The sequence below is a fragment of the Meleagris gallopavo genome, chromosome 1 (genome assembly GCF_000146605.3).
Source record: "Meleagris gallopavo isolate NT-WF06-2002-E0010 breed Aviagen turkey brand Nicholas breeding stock chromosome 1, Turkey_5.1, whole genome shotgun sequence".
Taxonomy (NCBI): domain Eukaryota; kingdom Metazoa; phylum Chordata; class Aves; order Galliformes; family Phasianidae; genus Meleagris; species Meleagris gallopavo.
Window position 1 is genome coordinate 115,805,259 of NC_015011.2, and position 19,467 is coordinate 115,824,725.

Consider the following 19,467-nt stretch of genomic DNA (forward strand, 5'->3'; position numbering starts at 1 on the left):
GCCTGCGCTTCTCATCTCAGCGTTGTGGTAAGGCCGATCCACTATCAATTTCACATTCTCTCTCCTTATAAAATTCTGTTGATACCATATTTAGTAAATTACTTTGTTTTACCTCAGATTGTTGCCACTGTTTTCAATTATTTCGGGGTCCCTTATTTTCTTTTTTTCCCGGGGGCGCGGATCCGCGGATCCCTCCGCCCTTCTAGTCACGGAACCGGGCCGAACCAGCCCGTAAACCGTTGACAGCAGCCCTTGGGTTTTTTTGTTTTGTTTCCCCATCTATTTTTAATATATATTCCCCATCTATTTTAATATATAATTTAAAAAACCAGAATTTGGAGTTGAGGCCTTTGCCATACAGATCTGAAAACAATGGGGTCTCCTCTGTGCTCTTACCATTGAAAACAGTAATTTTATTTTACTCCAGAGCTTCTCAAGCAGGTGTCACAACATTTTTATTTCATCATCAGCAATAAAGCAACCTCACCTTTCTGTCCAGAAGTGGCTTCTGCCAGAGAGCTGCCTCTTACCCAGAGCACAGAGCCTCATGCCTGGAGCATCTTTTCCATAACCAGAGTTAGAGATCCACAGTGATCAAGAGGAACTAAATAGAAGTGCATGGAGCACTTCAGAAGCTATTACCATGGTTTTACATTGCCATCAGATGACAGAGTTTCTCTTGATCTAATTGCAAGAAAGAAATTTGCACTGTTTGCTTCGTATGGTAGACAACATTAGACAAAGTTTATTTTTTCCAATTACTTAGACTCACAGAGAGAAGATAGTTAATTTTAAAGAAATCAATGGGAGTAGTACTTCCTAAAACCCCAGATGCATTGTCATTTTGGTGAGATCACTACAACCAGAAAGTGGTAAATCCTTTTTGTGGAATAGCCAATAAATATTTTGAACCGATTTACTGAATCTCAAGTGACTTCCCTTGTGACTTGAAGAATGTGCTGATGAGTTTAATTTAAAACCGTAAGTGAGTCAGCACTCTGATCGTTTACTGGTCAAAAGGTAGTACATTTTGGGATGCACAGAGGCAAAAATGTCATTACGCCTGACTGATAGCCAGAAGCAATTGCAAATTAATCAACATACTGAGTCATTTTTCAGTGAATTGAATAGGACTAAATAATGCAAAAAATACTGATGAGATAGAGTACAAAGATATGGTAGTAATGGTTGTTTCCTCATATGTGAAAATTTGCCTGGAGATAAGAAGAGCAACAGGAGAAACTAATGTCTCCACATAAATGTATTTGAAATATATACAGAAAAGATTTTTTTGTGTTCCTTTTTGACAGTGAATGCCTTTGTATGTGCTTAAAATATGTTTTATTGATTAATTACTAGAAGTGAGGGTGGACAAGCAATAATATTTAGTTCCTTAGTGCAAAGTATTTAAAGATTGGAAGTCAGAAAATATTGTTCAGAATTCTAGAGGAAGGCAGAAACTTCATCCTGATGGCGAGAGAATGGTATAGACTTGGAACTTTCACTTTGCAGCAAGGGAGTCTAAGAAGAATGTACCTTTTGAAGAAGGAGAGCAAAAAGCAAAATGCAGTAATTTAAGATGATTGTTGCACAGTTTGATGATACTTTCATAAGCTGATGAGACGTGAATGGTAAGAGGCCATGAGATTGACACTATAGAATATTCTTTGTAATCTCAAATGTTTGTAATGTTTAGGCAGCATTTGGATAGGTATGAGAACACAGATAGTGACTGAGCTGTGCAAGTGAAAGATGGTGGCAAATGGGTGTTCTGTGATACTCAAGTACTGATTTTTGAGGTTGTATTTGTAATAAATAGTTACTTTTAAGCAACAGAAGTTTTTCATGACTTTTTCTACGGTCATCTTGGAAGCCTTTTAGGATTTTTCATTCTAACACTTTTAGATGTAGCCGCTGTAGGCTGTTTTCCAGTCCTAATGGAGAATTTTTATGGACTGCAGATTTCTTAGCAGCTTTAATAAATTCTGAAAAAATAAATGAGATCTGAATGGCATATAGAAAATGACCTATGTGAGAAATTGGTAGTAATAGCTATATGATTTTGAAACAAAAACATTAAGTGCACACTGGCAGCTCAGCGTTCTTTTGAAGATAGTTTTATTTGCAAGACTGTGAAAGTTTGCATTCCACTTAGTCAATTTACCTGAGCTCTAGGCAGTAAAGACCATTTTGTTCCCAGGAATGAAAATAGTCTGGATAAATAAAATAAACTACTTCAAAGATCATTGCAATATTGAAAGCTGACAACAATAGAAGGGTATCCTCACCTGAATCCTTATTACCACAGCTGGAGTAAGTGGAGGACCTTAGGAATGGCAGTTCTGCTAATTCTGAATTTATGTGATGCTGAAATTAATAATGCCAGTACATCAACGGGAATAATAATCTTGTACCTTGCTCTGCATAGCCAACTTGGCTGTCTCTTCCTCTTCACTTACTTGGACTACAACGCTTTTCTTCTCCCGCTGCAGACTGACAGCTGAATATTGGGCATTTGTGGTAGGTGCATGTTGCTCTTGAGTGATGGATGACGTTGAGGCCTTTATCATTTTGCAAAATGATTTCTGTGAGGAGGTGAGTTTCATGGGGGTCCAGGCTTCCATGGATCATCAAAATGGTCTGGAGGATTGATCAGGTGAAAGAGAGCAGCAATGACAGCCTTCCAAAATCTTTCTGATTATTTTCAAATGCTACTAGGAAGGCCAGTGTATTGGGATCGTGAAAGACTGATTGGAGTAATGCCCATCATCAGGGAGATATATGGCAAATCTTCTGATCTACATATTTAATGGCAATCCAATTTGTAGTGCTTAGTGTTGTGTTGAGGAAAAAAGAGCCAGAAACCTAGTTTCTGAAAATGAGTGTAATGGCAGCCAGTTTTTGCAAAGATAGTATTTGCATTTGGTGATGGTTATATTTTGCTTTATTGAGAGATCTGCAAGTGTGGTGGTTCAAAATGCTGCGCATTTAGTGAGTTTCAGATCCTACCCAGATACAATCAAGTGTTAAAACAAACAAGTACAGGCAAGTAGAAGGGTATAAAGAGACAATGAAATTAAGTTCAGTCTTTCCAGTCTCTTTCATAATGTCACATTTTCACTGTTACAGTGGCTACTTTGTGCGTTTGTCCATGCTAGAGCGTGGAGTCTCCTCTTAAACAGAGAACTTAACATTTTCCAATTCTTAGTATAGTCTTCAGGCATTTAATTTCACCCTCACTGTATTTATGGACAGTTTCCCAAGCATGTCTCTTTTGCCAAAAAAATTCTCCCAGTTTTGTCTCTTACAACATCTTTAAATGCTCATCATTGTCCAGGAGGTAATTATCCACAGCACTTTCTTCAGCTTAGAGATTGCCAAGGATAACTCGGCTGGGTAGGGCTGTGAGGGAAAACAGCTGCTCTGACGGATGCAGCAGGCTCCTGGAGGGATGAAATTAGTAAGTGCTATTTACAAGAGTCTTGCCAGTTCAGTGAGGCCATAAGCAGGGGAAGGAGCAGGAACCGGACAGTGTGCTAGAGGAGAGTGATAGTTGATACTTAATTCAACATTTTGCTATATTATGATGTCTCTGAGGTAGAAACCTGCCTGTTTCCTGGGTTTGTGTTGGTTTATTTTTTGTTTGTTTTCTTCACTGCCAAATTTTTCTCCATGCTTTTAATTGCAAACAGCACACATAGTTGACGATGTTTGATTATAGAAATATATGTACAAATTAGAAGACTTGTAGATTGTTTGTTCTTTTTTTAATGTGAGCAAGTAGGTAGCAACAATTATTTTTCCATTTTAAGATGAAATTTTCACTATTTTCCATTTAAAATAAAAAGTGATAAGATTTGCAGATTTATCCTAAAAGTCAGAAAATATCAAAGCTGAAAACATACAGTTGCACCTTTCTAAAGGAAGGAAGGAGTCAGTTCTACTTCAGAATAGTCACTTAGATAATCTTATTTGTCCTTGATTGGCAGATAGAATCTTCCATCTCATTTTCAGAAATTAGTTTTCTGATACAGCAATACAAAAGGTCTCAGGTCACATGTGGAAAAATATATGATCTGGTTTAATAAAACTCATAAAAATGGCTATCAGAGCAGCACAGTGGATTTTTGTTGGCACTAAATATCTGGTCACACAGATACCCTCAGTTCAGGCTTTAGTACAAGATATTTTGAGCATTTGTAACTTTTGTAACAATCCTGCATGCAGAAACCAAAAGGAATAAGGTAAATGAACATCAAATGAAGTCCATCTTTAAGAAAGCTTTTATGATTGTATGTCTTTGAAGGATGGCATGTGAGCAATAAAAATATATAAAACCACTTACTACTTGCCTTCAGAAATAAGTATTTCCCTCAGAAAGAACAAGATGCCCTTTTTCTCTCTTGAGATAACAATTGTTTAAAATGTTCTCCACCAGACTTAATAGCCATTCTTAATGTGCTTTCTGTTCCTTGCCCTCTATGCTGTGCTCAGCGCCGCTTTCCCCCCTAGACATCCCAGCCACTCAGCTGATTGACAAATCTACTTGTACCAAAGCTGCTGATTTCTCATAAGAAACTATTTAGTAAAGTGTGCATGTTGAGGGTGCGACTTAGCATGATGAATGGTAGGCTGCTGCTGGGAGGGTGCGTATATTCCGTCCCTCTGGCTTTGCGTCTGGCTGACTTGGTCACCAGACACGCAGAAGTGTATGGGTTGGCATCAGTTTTATGGTAAGTGGGATTGCCACCTTTTGAGACAGGCTTAGCACTTGCATGAAACTTTTTTCCCATACCTGAAACTTTTCCCTGAAGATTTTAGTTTAATGTGAATAAGAAGGTTTGGAATTTTTGCTAGGCTTCACATTGTGATGCCATGAAAGATGGTAGCTGGACTAGGTCCTGCAGAATAAGACCATTCTGACACACTGGTTATGTGTGTGGTAAGTGTTGGGGGTAGTTCCTGTGTCATCACGTGAAAATATGAATGTTTCCTCATGTGAGTTATATAAAATTTGTAGGGATGATGATGATTGAATAAATATGTTCATTGCTATAATAATTTGATACACTTTGTGAGTTATAGGGAAAACAGACTGTGAGTAATTGTTTTCTTCTTGCCTGAACCATGTCCTTGACCAAGACTTTCAAATGCTTATAAGTAAATTTTTAACCCTTTTTTATATCTAGCAGCTTGTTTTTGCCGCAGCGCTTAAAAATGGAGCATTGAGTGAGGTCAGTGTAGAAAAAGCTGAACATGAGCCAGCAGTGTGCCTGAGTGGCCAAGAAGGCCGATAGCATCCTAGCTTGTGTCAGAAATAGTTTTGCCAGCAGGAGCAGGGAAGTGATCATCCCTCTGTATTCAGCCTCGGTGAGGCTGCACCTCTGATACTGTGTTCAGTTTTCCACCACTCACTAAAAGAAAGACATGGAGGCCGTGGAGTGTGTCCAGAAAGGGCAGTGAAGCTGTGAGGTATCTGGAGCACAAGTCTTATGGGAAGCGGCTGTGGGAACTGGGATTGTTCAGTCTGCAGAAGAGGAGGCTCAGGGGAGACCTTATTGCTCTCTACAAATGCCTGAAGGGAGGTTGTGGTGAGATGGGGGTTGGCCTCTTCTCCCAGATAACAGCCACAGAATGAGAGAGAATGGCCTCAACTTGCACCAGGGAATGATTCAAGTTGGACGTTAGGAAATACTTCTCTGAAAGAGTGTTGAGGCAATGGCACAGACTGCCCAGGAAGGTGGTGGAGTCACTGACGCAGGAGTTGTTCAAGGAACATTTAGATGTTGTACTGAGGGACATGGTTTTGTGAGAATTATTGGTGATGGGTGGGTGGTTGAACTGGGTGATCTTGGAGGTCTTTTCCAACGTTGGTGATTCTATGATTCTATGATTTAGAAACATAATTAAAACACTGTTTTTTGAGATGAATATGTAAATAAACTATCAAGCCCGTGATTTTTTTCTAGGGAGAGGAGCAGCCAGCACTTAAAAGTTCTTCTTGTTCATATTTTTTTCTTTAAATATGCACTGAAGTTCGTTCTTCCTGTCCTTCTTATCACCAATTATGGTGGTACAGTAGTGTTTTCAAAGGAAGGGGTTGTATTGTGCCTAGGAACAAGTTCATGCCAAGCTATGTAAGTGAAGTGACAGGTTCCCCTGTGCATGTAGTGCTTCAAGATTTACATCATCTAAAAAGAGTTAGGGTACTTTTCTAAGCACTTTTTATATTAGCTTGGCTGTATTAAAAGGTAGCATATTTTAAGATTAAAAGAGTGATTTTTTTTTCTGCCTATGCAAATAAAGGATATTACTGAAATGCCAAGGCATCTGGAAAACACTGATTATTGCTCACAATGCAGATGCTAAACTCACTGCTTAGATTCATCCTTTCTTTCATTCTGTGAATTGACTTCGCCTGCTGACTTTTATCTTAAATCCAACCTTGCCAGGGCAAAGAAAGCCATTTAAAGGGAAATACGCGTATATAATGCCAAGTGATGATAATTGTAATAAGGACCCCAGCCCTAAGATGTCAGTTATGTAAGTAATAATGGCATTAAACTAATTATTCCAATTATTTGTTCTATGTTTCTGTAATCCTTCTAAATGCAAAAAAACGACAAAACATATTTTGGCTCATCGGAGGCATGCATTGTGTCTGTTACCAGCACCACCTTTCGTGTTTGTGTTGGCTAATATAGTTTTATTTTGTCTACTGGAGTGCTAGAGTTTTATGACTTGGCACTTATTTATTTCTCCATGATATTCTGTTGACTGAAGAAGTGAAGTGAATCCCTAGAAGAGATTGTTTTGTTCGATAAGCAGTGTAATTTTTTCTGTTTGTGCAAATATTTCATCAAAGCAATTCAGCTTCATTACTGATTAAACTATTTACTTGTGGGGTTTAAAGTCGAAAGGTTAGATATGGCCTAAAATGAATTTCACAGCCAAAATGCATCTGGTCAGTTACATCCTCTGCTCTGAGGCCCTGTGTATGTTAGGTCATTCATTATTTTCAGCTGATTTCTTTTTTGCGGGACCCAAGAACTTGGGCCAGTTCTTGGACAGGATGTGTCTCCTAAAGAAGTGTTTTTTTGTTATGCTTTCCAGTAAAAACCACTCACTGGAAAGACAGTGTAACCACGACTGAAATAATGTCTAACTTCTGACAGTCTCTTTTGTTTCCTTCCACACAATGTTAACACCATATATTTTCAGTTGAGCCTTAGAGTTTATGGATACAGGAGGAAAAAAAAAAAGCCCATTTGACTTGTTAAGCATTAAAAGATACAATTGAATGTCTCACACGTACATTTCCCTACTGCTCGGGCATGAGAGCTGGCAAGAGCCGAGAAAGATTAGTGCAGGATTTGAGTCTTCCAGGGCACAGGCTGTGGACCTGAGCAGAATAAATTGCTCCAGGTTATGGACCAAAAAGGGCCAGACTGGGATATTTCTTCTCATACTTTTCTTCTGATATTTCCTAATTTACGGGTATTTGGGTGAGAGAGCATGTAAAAGGGAAACGAGTACTCTCCAGGACTGCCTCAGAAGATTAATTTGCTGTCTTATTCATCTAAGTGATCTTGGATTAGGTAGTTGTTGAGAGATTCATTCTGCCATATAGCCAAATTTTAAAACAATATTTCTGTTTAGGAGTACTTAGTTACTAACCAGATGCTTTAAATCATAGTCACGGTCTTCAGAACTATTTAACAAATTGTTATGCAGGACCATAAGGTCTCATTCCCAGTAACTGAGCCTAGTAACAGAGTTGGATCACGGAGAATACCGTCTTAGGTAACAGCAGAAGGTGGATGTAATATAAGACTCTGGATAAATCTTTCCTTCACTCACAGATATTTTACCGAGTTTTATGAAGACTCTAAAAAAAGTTATTTTCTGACTTTTCAGAATAAAGTTGGATTTTGAGAGTAACATAGCTTCATTTCAGCATCATAACTGTACAGTGAAATGTAAGAAATTTTAAAGAACCATTCTTAAACGCCACACATTATCTTCAACATGACTTTGTTTCCTTCTCCTCATGACAAATTATGTTAACAAGAATCTGATGCAGTGTTAGGTCAACTTTTGTTTTGCTGGTTTCAAAGCTGCTGATCTTTCGCACTTGTTTTCAGTGAAAACTTTTGATACACTTAATTCTAGGCAGTTATTCATTAAAGGGTTAAAAAAAAAAAGCGACAGGAAATTTCCCTGCACATTATTATTTTTGCCAAGTGATGTCAAACGTCAGGCTTTAAAACTTACAGAGCCCTTTCTGTGGCCTGTGAGAGCTGGGACCTTTTGGTCCCCAGAGGCAGGCAGCAGCGCTGTGCCGCTGGTGCTCTGCGTAGGCGCAGGGAATGGCAGCCAGCTTGGCTCTGAGATTTGACTTTCTGTGAGGCCTTCAGTCCTCAAATTCAGAAGCCTTTGTACACAATATATCTATCTTTGGACATACATAGCATCTTGATAAGTGTTGTAGACATACTTGATCACCTTAAACTCAAGGGTGTATTGTTTTTCTTTAAATTATGAGTTTGACTGTCAACTGTGGGAAAGACTGCTGGAGAATGCTTACAGCAAGGGTTGTAATAGCATAATGTGTGGCTGCCAGCACAGCAGAGCTGACACATGAGAGCTCTCAGTTTAAGCAAGTTTAAGATGTATTCATGGCTTTCTGAATAATGGGATTTTACAAGCTCAACATTCTTCTTGATGAGATCCAACAATGTAAAGGCAGAAGGAAAACAGACATTGACGAATACAATTCCCAACTGCTGGTATATTTTCTTTTTCTTTTTTAATGCAAGGAATTGTGTATTCTGGTGGAGATGTCTGTAAAACTCTCATATCATACCATGAAAATTTTGCTTTTTAAACCATGCACTTTGTGTTGTCTCTCACTCAATTTTCTGGATAGTCTTTACTTTTTGTTTTGTAATCTTAGCTTGCCAATTATATATTTTAAGCCTAATAATCTATTAAAAAGTAATTTTGGGGTCATTTTTTGGATGTCTGTAGCTGATGACTATTGAGTGCAGGTACACCTACTTGCATGAGCAGGAAACTTGCTATCTGAGCATTCTTGGAGTGCCCATACCATGGAGCTTTGCAGCCATCCTTTCTGAGGACCTACTTTGTTTGTACTTGGAACTATTTTCTATCCTGACAAGATTGATGAAATCACAAGTTTCTGTATCAAAACCTTTTGATCAGAAAAGCTGAAATATTGAGCAGTTATGAATTGATATTTAAATGATAGCTTCATGTTTTAGCAGCACTACAAAGCAGCAGCTTGTTCAGCAGGCCGACTGTGCAATGTTTTGCTCCCTACAAAAAAAAAAAAAAGTCCTGCTAAAGGTTGAAGATATCCTTTTTTAGATTTATTTCCTTATGTGTTTACACAGCTACAGCTATAGGTATACATTGCGGGGGGAAAAGAAATACAACGATTGTTACTTTGTTTTGGGACCTTGGGGAATAAGGAAGACCTCTCATTTAATTTTGCAAACAAATGCTTTTTCCTGGGCTAAGCCCAGGAGAAAAATTGGGGAGGAGAGAGATGAACTCAGGGCTGTGGCACTCCCTGAAATCTTGACAATTCAAAGGTGGTGAGAGAGGAGGGAGATGGTGCCTTCTTGAAGACCTGGAGAAAGAGGCAGGAATCATCTTTGCATCCTTAAATAAGTGGAAAACATGGGTGAAGTAGTGCATGATGATACAGGAGTTCCTTCATCTCTCACAAACCTTCAGTACATCCCAGTGTTCTACTTTGTGGAGTGGCTGAATAGGTTTTGTGGGCAGCCCCTTCCAGACTTGCTCAGGTTCTTGTTTTGGTACAGCTACAGGAGGTGCTCAGCTATAAGCAGGCTCTCCATGAGTGTCTGGCAGCTGGTGATATCAGAAAGAGCAACATTGGAAGCATTTGCAGCCAGCTTCAGCAGAGATCTACATACAAGTCCAGTGTCCTTCTGAGCCCAGGCAATAGGAAAATTATAAATATGACTGAGTACACAAGTAGCTACTGGTTTTTATTTTGGTGATTAAGAATGGACATAAGACACTGTAATTTTCCTTTGATTGTCTGTAAGTGGGAAAAAAGAAAAGTAAAGTCAATCATAGTACATGGAAGAAAAAATAGTTCTTGTCTCTGACACTAGACATACAGTGTGTTATTGACTTCTAGCAAAACAATTTAAAAAACAACCATTATGAGTTTATATTATGAGCATGTTCATGGACACTGCTGCTTCTAAGACTAACCAAAACCAAACCCAATGTCTGAGAGCGTTGAACTCCGGCACTCAGGGCCATGCCCACAGCCCTGTGCATCCCGTTCCACGACCACTGCCCTGTGGTGCAGCCCCTTTCCCTGACCCCCAGCTGCCCCTCCCCTGACACAGCTCCATGCCGTTCCCTCGGGCCCTGTCGCTGTCACACAGAGCAGAGCTCAGCGCTGCCCCTCCGCTCCCTGTGAGGATCTGCAGCCGCCATCAGGCCTCCCCTCAGCTCCTCTGCTCTGGGCTCAGCAAACCTAAAGACTCTGTCTGCTCCTCATGCAATTTGCCTTCCAGACCCTTCACCATGTTAGTAGTCCTCCTTTGGACACTCTAATAGTTTTATGTCCTTCTTATATTGTGAGAGAGGCTTGCAACCTGGTAGGTATGAAGCCACATCTTTTAATTTGGTAGTTTTGACCACAGTCTTAACTAGGAGACTGAAGATCAGGTGAGCAGAGGACTGCCAGCTCTATCTCACCAACCCCGTTTGTCATCTTTTTGAACACCAAAGAGAAATGGTGATAGTAATTGACTGAAAAAAAATTTGCGTCCTTGTCCTGCAACCACTGATACTCTTCAACTGAGCAGGTGATCAGGGACAGCCTCTTGTTGGTTGTGTGTATCTAGCTACAGCTGCTTCTGTGTAGCGAGTAGAGTATTTGTAAGATTATGCAGTATTAAGGAGCCTTTACACTGTGGCTTTTGTTCAGCCTCCTCTGGCTTAACAGTGACCACTGGGGGAAGGAACAGCGCAAGGTTTGTTCTGGTTCAACAGCAGCCTTTCTGCTGCTAAACAAACCTGTTAACATAGGATAGCATATGGGTAAGGGATCAAGCAATGCCAGGATCCCTTCATTCAAAAGAGGAAAAAGCACAATTTTTCTCGGTTTTATTAGCCAGTGTGAGAGTTCCCACAGGACTGTCGTAGTTCCAAAAGGGATACTGACCCATGATCTTATGCTGTCAGCCCTACTTACATAATTCACTTACATTCACTAATAGTTTTTTTGTTGTTGTTTTGGTTTGTTTTTTTTGGTAGTTATTTTAATATTCCCTTCTGGAATAAAATGTTGATAGCCCCAGGTGAATCTCTATTACAATTTTATTCACAGCTTCCACATCTTCTAATGGCATGAAGACTATTTTCTCCTGTTGTTCTTGTTGTCAAGAAGATGACTAGTGGTTTTCAGTTCCTCTGTGTATGCTCTTAGAATGGTTGGTAGCATGCTGACAAAAGCTGGTTGCATTCTGCTTTTCTGGTAGTTGCCATTTGTCCTGTTTGCCCTTTCCTTTTACTTCTCCTTTTACTTCTCCCCTCCCTCATTTCCTTGAGAATTCCAGTGCAAATTGACATTTTATTTCTGTATGGTTGCGCCATCACTGCCTTGGATACAAAAATAATCTCTCTGTTACACTTTGATATGAGCCAGTTTTTACTAAATAACTAAATGCTGGACCATCTACCCGGCCCAGCTACCACTTACCTCGCATGAACTCTAGTATCCATCAAATACAAACTTTTTTTCATACAACTTTTGGACATTACAGCATCTGATTTTTGTCTATCTGTGTTGTTACAAGTCCAGTAGAATAACATGAAAGTAAAGGAGAGATCCACTTTGTTAATAAATTTTGGAATATTGATACTAACAGCTTGACAACTTTTATGTAAAGTCTGAGTTTTGAGATTACAGCCATTTTGCCAACACTGGACACATAAAGCCATATTTAAAAAGAAAAGAAAAAAAGAAAAGAAAAGCATGAGAAGCATGAGTAGAATTGTGCATCTGACAGGGATGTAGAACAAATGGAGTCACTTTTACTCGATCTTGACAACCAGCCATGTGGTTCTGGTCACAGCACCTTCACTGCACTGCAGAGCTATAATGTCAGTTGTTACTTTCTGAGGTAGCTTGTGCAGTTCCAGTTCAGCTGGCCTTATATGGGAGTCAGTCTATGATGAAGATGTCCCTGCAGTAAGCATCATATGTGGACTTCCAGAGTTTTGCTGTGACGTAGCAGACCTGCGGCTGTGGATAGGAGGAAGGTGCCACTGCCAAGATAATGCACCTGATCTCAACTGCAGCTTTTAATCCTTGAGATCTCTTTTCTGTCCTTTTGCTCAGTGACACAGCAGCCTCCTCTGGCAAATAAAGTAAATGAGAAAATTAAAGAGAAACGGTTGAGCAATTTACTTCTGTATGAAAATTGTGTGTGGTGATTGGCTTTGCAAGTCTGAGTGACAAGCAGGGGAGGAGAGACAAGCAAATGTGCAGCTGTTCTGGATTAACAAGTATGAAATGCAAGACCTGTCTTCATGAAAACAACTAAGCTTTAAAGACAAAATGCATACGTACTAGTAAAACAAAGACATGGAAGTAAGGTTTGTGTTTCCTAAGAGCATAAAGAAACGTCCAACCTAAAAGGAATGTACGTGATGTGCATTATTCAGCAGAGTAATCAGCTGGCACTAAGCTGTGCTGGCAGTAGAAGCTCAAGCTTTTCATCTCTGGAAGCTTGAATTATTATGATTTTTTAAAATCTAAATTGGGTCAGTAATGTTTTGGCAATTTCGGGATGGCGTGACAGTTGGTGGAGGGCATTACAAAACATACCATGTGATGCACAGCCAAGCAAATGGTGTGCTCAGCTGCTTCAAGTGATAGAGCCAAGCAGGAGGGCTCCTGCTCATCAGGAACAAGGGGTGCTGCCTGAGGACAGAGCAGGATCCTGCACAGAGCCTGCCTGTACCGTGCATGATTAGCTGATTATCTCCAGCTTTGTGGAGTGCTGCATTCATGCAGCAAATACTGTGAAAACATGAGCAGGTCGAGGATCAGCCTTGTTCACAACAAAGACATAAGCAAACTGATAAATATTTCCTAAAGAACTCCCAGGGAGGTCAGGAAAAGGTATATGTCCTTGGTAACAGGCACCTGCTAAAGAACAGAGAGGATGCAAGAGAAAAGAACAGATTAAGCATGAGGGAAAACTACCAGAAACAGAATGGAAAGTTTGTTCAGTGCCTGCATTTGTAAACCAGGAACGTATTACATCAGAGTGAAAAAGGGAGCTGTGGAAAAAGACACCTATCTTAAGCAAATGTGATACAAAAAATGATGCTACTTAGCTTGCATGTTTAGCCAGCACATATTCTCAAGGGATGAGATGATTTAATTAATCTAAACAAAAAACCTAGACAGAAAAATAATTTTATAAGAGAAAACAAAAGCTCTGCACTTCTTTACTGCTGATCTTACTGTTTCTCAAATGTCATCAAACATTATGTATTCAGTACATGATCCCAAGTTCCAACTACAGATTTTCTATGATCCTAGGATTATAACTTAGAGAAAACTTGATTAAGTTAACTTACGTTCTTTTGACATCCCTGCAGTAGCTTTACCAAATAACTCCATGGAAATGGAGTTATCTTGTGATGTGATCTTTATTCACCTTTTTTTATTATTATTTTTTAAATTAATCTATTTAAACTGTTTGCTTCCTCTACGCAAAGGGCCCACTCCATTTCTGCAGCAGTAAGTGATGGAAAGTCCTCACCACAGGCTTACCTAGAACAGTGACCATGCCCCAAGAGAGGACTGATAGACCTACATCAGTACCCCTGAGTATTCAGAGAACAGAGCTACATTTCTACTGATTTCTTATGAACAGTGGTGGATTTCTGAAGAGCAAGAACTCTTTATTAAATCTAGGAGCATTTCCACCAGGCTTCATTAGAAATGTTAGCATAGGGGCATCCAACATATTGGACTCTGAGCAATTCTGTGTGGCTCTGCTACCAGGGCAGCTGGATGTACCTGGCTGGTGCAGATGTTCAGATCTGAAGTTCTGGAAGGGACCACAGTGGTTGATGTTGCCAGATGTGGGATCCCAGCTGCAAATCCAGCCCTATTTACATCAACTTTCGTAAAATGGGAGAATCCCTGGTGACTTGTGACCAGTCTGTGCTCTGTTTGCAAGATTTCCCTTTCCCTCCTATTTTCAGGTGTGTAGTATTTACTGCATGACTCTGAGCCACAAGAAGATGTAAATGTACTGCTCAAGAGGCTGGGAAGGTTGGCCAGCCTGGTAATGAGCCAAATGCTAAAATTGGCTGAAATGTTTTCAAGACTAAGAAGATGGGTGACTTTCCTGTAACAATATTTTGGAAAACAGCTGACTAGGTTCAGCTGAAGCTTTCAAAGAAGAGTGTAGAAAGACTGAATCAAAAGTATTCTCTTTAGCAAATGCAGCTTACCGTTCAGCATGCAAGGAGCAATTTTAGCCTTCTCTACAGTGGTTGTAGCTTGTACTCTTATTGTTCTTTACCAAGATAATTGTACTTCACTTTGGTTTTCATCACTTAAAATTACTGATGTAGTAGTTTTTTTTTATTTTTTTTTAATTGTGAATGTTTAGCTGTACATTGTTTTGCTACCCACACTGCATTGTTGCTGAAAAATGCTGTGGTAAAAGGTGACACTCTACAGTGATCAGGTGTTTAATGCCTTCTTAATTGGACTGTGATCAAATTTAATAATTTCAGAAGTAATTCTAGTGTGTCAAGGTTTCCGTGGAAGTGTGGCAAATGAATGAGCTTTATTACCTCTAGGGATGTTTGATGCTTAATTAAGTTATTGTCTTTCTCTAAAATGAAGTCAGAGAGAAGTAATATCATACGTGTTCGAAATGCTTACTGGTTTAACAGATCAAGTGCTGAAATAGTGTTTTCCTTTAGACACAGACAAGCTCTTGAGCTCTTACAGCATGTTTATTTTCTTTCCTAGCTGTTCCATATGATCATATAATGCAGGGCGATTACTGAAGTTTTTATCTGGTAGATTACCCTGCTAACCTGGCACTCCAGTAAATTGTTATGTTCCAGCAAAAAGGCAGGGCATTATGCAGAAGAGCACTTCAGCACAAGAATCTGTTTAGCATAGAAGCACATTCATTGTGATTTTCATGTTATTTTACTGTTTTGTAGGATTGTATTGATGTGGGTTGGTGGGAAGGAGAACTGAATGGCAAACGAGGAGTGTTTCCAGATAACTTTGTCAAGCTTCTTCCTTCCGATTTTGAAAAAGAGGTAAGCATTGTGTTCTTTCATTTTCACTGTAGAATACAGAATGAAACTAAAGCTGAAATTTTGTTTTAGATAGATGATTTAGACAAAGTTTTACTTGTCAGTTAGTAAGAAATAAAAGAAAAAAAATAAGGAAGGAAACAAATTTCTGAGTTACAAAACATCAGTGAAGAGCATGTTTATGATTGACCTGTCCTGTCTGTCAGTCTCCACTACATTGTCCTGACAACACTGCCCTACGTCCTGAGTTTGAGAGAAACTGGTGATCCCAGTGTGATTTGCCAAGTCAAGTGATGCAGTGATGATTGGAATTATTAACTTTTATCTTTTGTTTATGTGGCAGAACATCCTGTTTTGCCAGCAGTCATGCACTCTTTGAGAATGAAGAGGTTGAAACTTCAGCTGTGAGGTTTGAAAGATTGTAGTGAGCTTTTGGTATCTCCAAGACATGTTACATTACTCTCTCAGAATTATTAAAAATGAAGTATGAAATCTGCAGAAAAGCTTTTTCAGCTTCTAGATATTTGAAGGAGATGGTTGTTATTTGCCAAACAATAATTAGAAATCTTGCAGCTCCCTGGAATGAAGTCATGGATTACTTCCCTCAAAAGTCCATTCCATTTTTAGGAATCTTTCAGTCATCAGTGTGATATTATGAGCTTGCACTTAGACTTCTGATGAGTATTTCACAGTGACAATATAAGCCTTCTGTGATAAAACCAAGACTTACTGACACTCAGCTTCAAACTTTGGCAATAAAATTGGATGCCAGAGGCAGTAATTAAATAGCTTGGAAAGCTTAATAAAGGAAGTATTAAACAACTCACAGAAGCTAACACGATAATTATTGAAAATGAAAGTAGAAGAGCAGCAAAAACTGCTGGAGTTTAATATGCAATATCAGAGTGTGTATCCTGGCTTCAGGCCTAGTAATAAAAAAGCTATTTCCAAAAGAGGCAGAAATTATAAACCTTAAGACATAGCGAACATTCAAATTGTATTCTAGAAGAAGAAAATCTTCATTCTTATCCATTCTTTTTGGTCATTAAATTTATTCAGTCTTTCTAAACCAATAAATTGTATATCTTTAAGTATTTTTAATCTTTAGATTATGGTAACTGTAATTTGTGGAGTAAATCAAATATTCAGGCACTTAGAAATTGTAGCTAGATTTTCTTTAGAAGTGGAAAAGGAAATTTTGTTGATTTTAGAAATGGCTCAGATCAGTCCGTGTGTCTGTTAGAACTATAGACTGCCTTTCTTTGCTTGAATCAGAGTTAAAATGGAAGGAAATGGATGCTTTTCCAGTGGTTTTGCCAGGTATTTTCTGATACGATCCAGAAACCTTGGATTCCATCCCATGGTCTGAAACAATATGAGTTGCAGTAGTTCTGCTTGTTGAACAAAAGCCTGGGATCTTTCACCATCTCCACATTCCCAGTTTTCCCTTCCATTCCTTTCCCCCATGTGGCCATTTCTCCCAGTGCTCGCTGCCCAGCCCCAGCCACCACCAATGGGAGGACTAGCTCATAATGATGGTGAAGAGAAATGGCTGGTGCTGATGATTCAACACCACTTTGCTGTTTTATTCCGGACTAATTCAGGTCCAGTCCCATTGACCGTCCTAACATCAGTGGTTGGAATACGTGAGGTGATCACCTTTAGCATCTCTTTTGGGTAGTTCTCACTGAAAAGACTCCAGCCATGTTCCCTGAAACTTTTCTCTGAGGGGAACGAAAGTACAGTCAGAGGAGATGGGCAAGGGAGAGTTTCACTGCAAAGTTTGCTCCTAATTGAAACTAAAACAATCATTTTGATACACCGCAGAGCAGAACAAATGGCTCATTAAACAAAGTTGCTTCGACTGGAAGCAGATGAGGGAAATGTATTGCTTTGAAAAGGCAGACTAAAATCAGAGGAGGAGATAGTGGGAAGGAGCACTTCCTGCTCAGGAAACATAGAGAAGCAAGGAGAAATTGCAAGATTCTGTGGCTGGATAAGATAACCAAGAAAGTGGTGGAAACAGACTACAATTGAAACCCCAGAGAGGAAACTGGGACTGGTTGGACAAGAAGAAAACAAACTAAGTGTAGAGAAAAAGTGAATGCAGATGGTGGTTCAGGTAGTGAGCTCAGGAATAGGTTTCTTCAGTAAACCGAAGGTCATACTTTTCTCTGATCTGGAACCTAAACAACTGTTTTTTCCCTTCAGCAGGACGTTTCAATTGCCAAAGTAGAAAGATGGTATTTCATTTGTTATGGATATTTTCTGTCTTAAAGTTCATTTTATGAAGTCATTTCAGGGAAGTCTGTGACAGATCTGTATTCTCTGTATTTGTGAGTCTTAATGCTAAGCCGTGTATGATTATATCCAGCCTTTGAGTGAATGAGGTTCACAGACATTTTGAAGTGACTTTTTCTGTTACTAAATTTTAGAGACCGAAGAAACCACCACCTCCATCAGCTCCTGTTGTCAAACAAGGACTAGGTAAGTTATAGCTGATACTGTGCAGCTCATACTTGAGTGAGGACATCTCAATCTAAGTAAATGTATTCAAATGTAGAAAGAATTCATCTGTATCAAAATTGATATGCGGGAAGTGTACAGACAACAACTAATAATCAGAATCAGATTGTAAAAAGATGAGGTAACCCCAAAAGACTGTGATGTGTTTTTTAAATGTGTTGCAGGCAACCATCTGCACCATTTAAAAATAATGTATTTTGTCCCTTGTTAATCGTTAGCAAGCATGATACTTTAGTTACTAGAAATTCCGTTCCGTTCTTGACTGGAGTTCATAGTGTGCTTGTCTGCAGTAGAGACAAAAAATGTTGGAGCCTAATACTGCATGCAGTAGGAAACCATCTTCTCTTTTACCTACAGACTTGGTCTATTCTAAGGAGATCTTTTCCATACGTAAGACAGTATTAGAGAACCTGGCTGTAATTCAGTGATCCCATCAAAGTTGCAGTCTAGGTATTGCAGATCTGCATGAATACTGGAGCCAGCTGTCTGTCTCCAGGTTCTATGCCTCGTTTTATAATACTAATAATCATTAGATCCTCGTTTTATAATACTTGATAAACATAAAAGTGAAGGGAATTATCTTAAATCTGGCCATGTAGATAATTGTGTTGCAAATGTATGAAGGTGCTGATTATGTTTTCCATAGGTGTGAGTGTTAGTAAAGCTGTTTTTGAGATATGATAGGCTGAATTGTGTCTAAATATTGAGAGTTGAATCCACTTTTATTTGTGGTTTTAAAACAACTTCTCAATACAAAAATCTGCATGATTTCTTAGATCTGCATGATTTTTTTTCTGTGGAGCTCAAAGACAGTTGAAATATCTACACACTCGACAACTCCGACCTCAGAAACTGCATTTCTATTCCATTCCTGTTAAATCACAAATCACGAGGCATGAGGCGCTCTCGGAGTTTTCACTGGTGTTGCAGTTGTGGTGGAACTATAATTATGGCTGGAATTCCCTAATCCCTTAACCCCAGTGCCTTAGAGGTCTGCAGTGGCTCCACCACTTTCCCCACTGTTGGTGAATGTTAGAAAAAACAAAAGAAACACAATGGATCTTTTTTGCTGTCACAGTGGTCTGTTCCCACTCTCAGTGCTTTCAGAAGTAAATTTCCTTCTCCTTCAGCTTTGGTACATTAATAGAATAAACAACTTACACCAGAGTATAATTTGTTGAGAACCTATAGGTTACAATTTAAATGATGTTCTTTGACTGTTCTTTGACTAGAGAATCACAACAATAAATATTTGGTTTGCGTATCGGCAACCATGGTTTGCTGCTAACACGGTCTGGAGACACCAAAAAACATAGATTTGGTTTCAAGATCATTGATCGAAATGTGTTGAGGGAGAGCAGTGTAACTTCGCCATCTAGTGGTGGCTGCATATTAAAGATGCGTGAGAAAGTTACAGCCTGATGCAAGTTTTGGAAAAGCTTTGTAAACAGTTATATTTATTTCAATTTTTACTCGTCTCATGTCTCTGATGTAAAATTAGGGGGTAATCCTTTAAATTTATTGTACATATACAAACTTATTTAAATGTTTAACTTAAAATTA

General features: G+C 39.1%; 1 protein-coding gene across 1 annotated transcript in view; it reads left to right on the top strand.

Moving 5' to 3' along the window:
* The window catches only part of SH3KBP1 (SH3 domain containing kinase binding protein 1), a 32,575-nt gene that overhangs the window by 455 nt on the left and 12,653 nt on the right, over positions 1-19,467 (top strand). The window contains exons 2-3 of the mRNA XM_031557015.1: positions 15,280-15,381; positions 17,814-17,865. Of these exons, the coding sequence (XP_031412875.1) occupies positions 15,280-15,381; positions 17,814-17,865 (154 nt within the window). The remainder of the gene's footprint in view (positions 1-15,279; positions 15,382-17,813; positions 17,866-19,467) is intronic.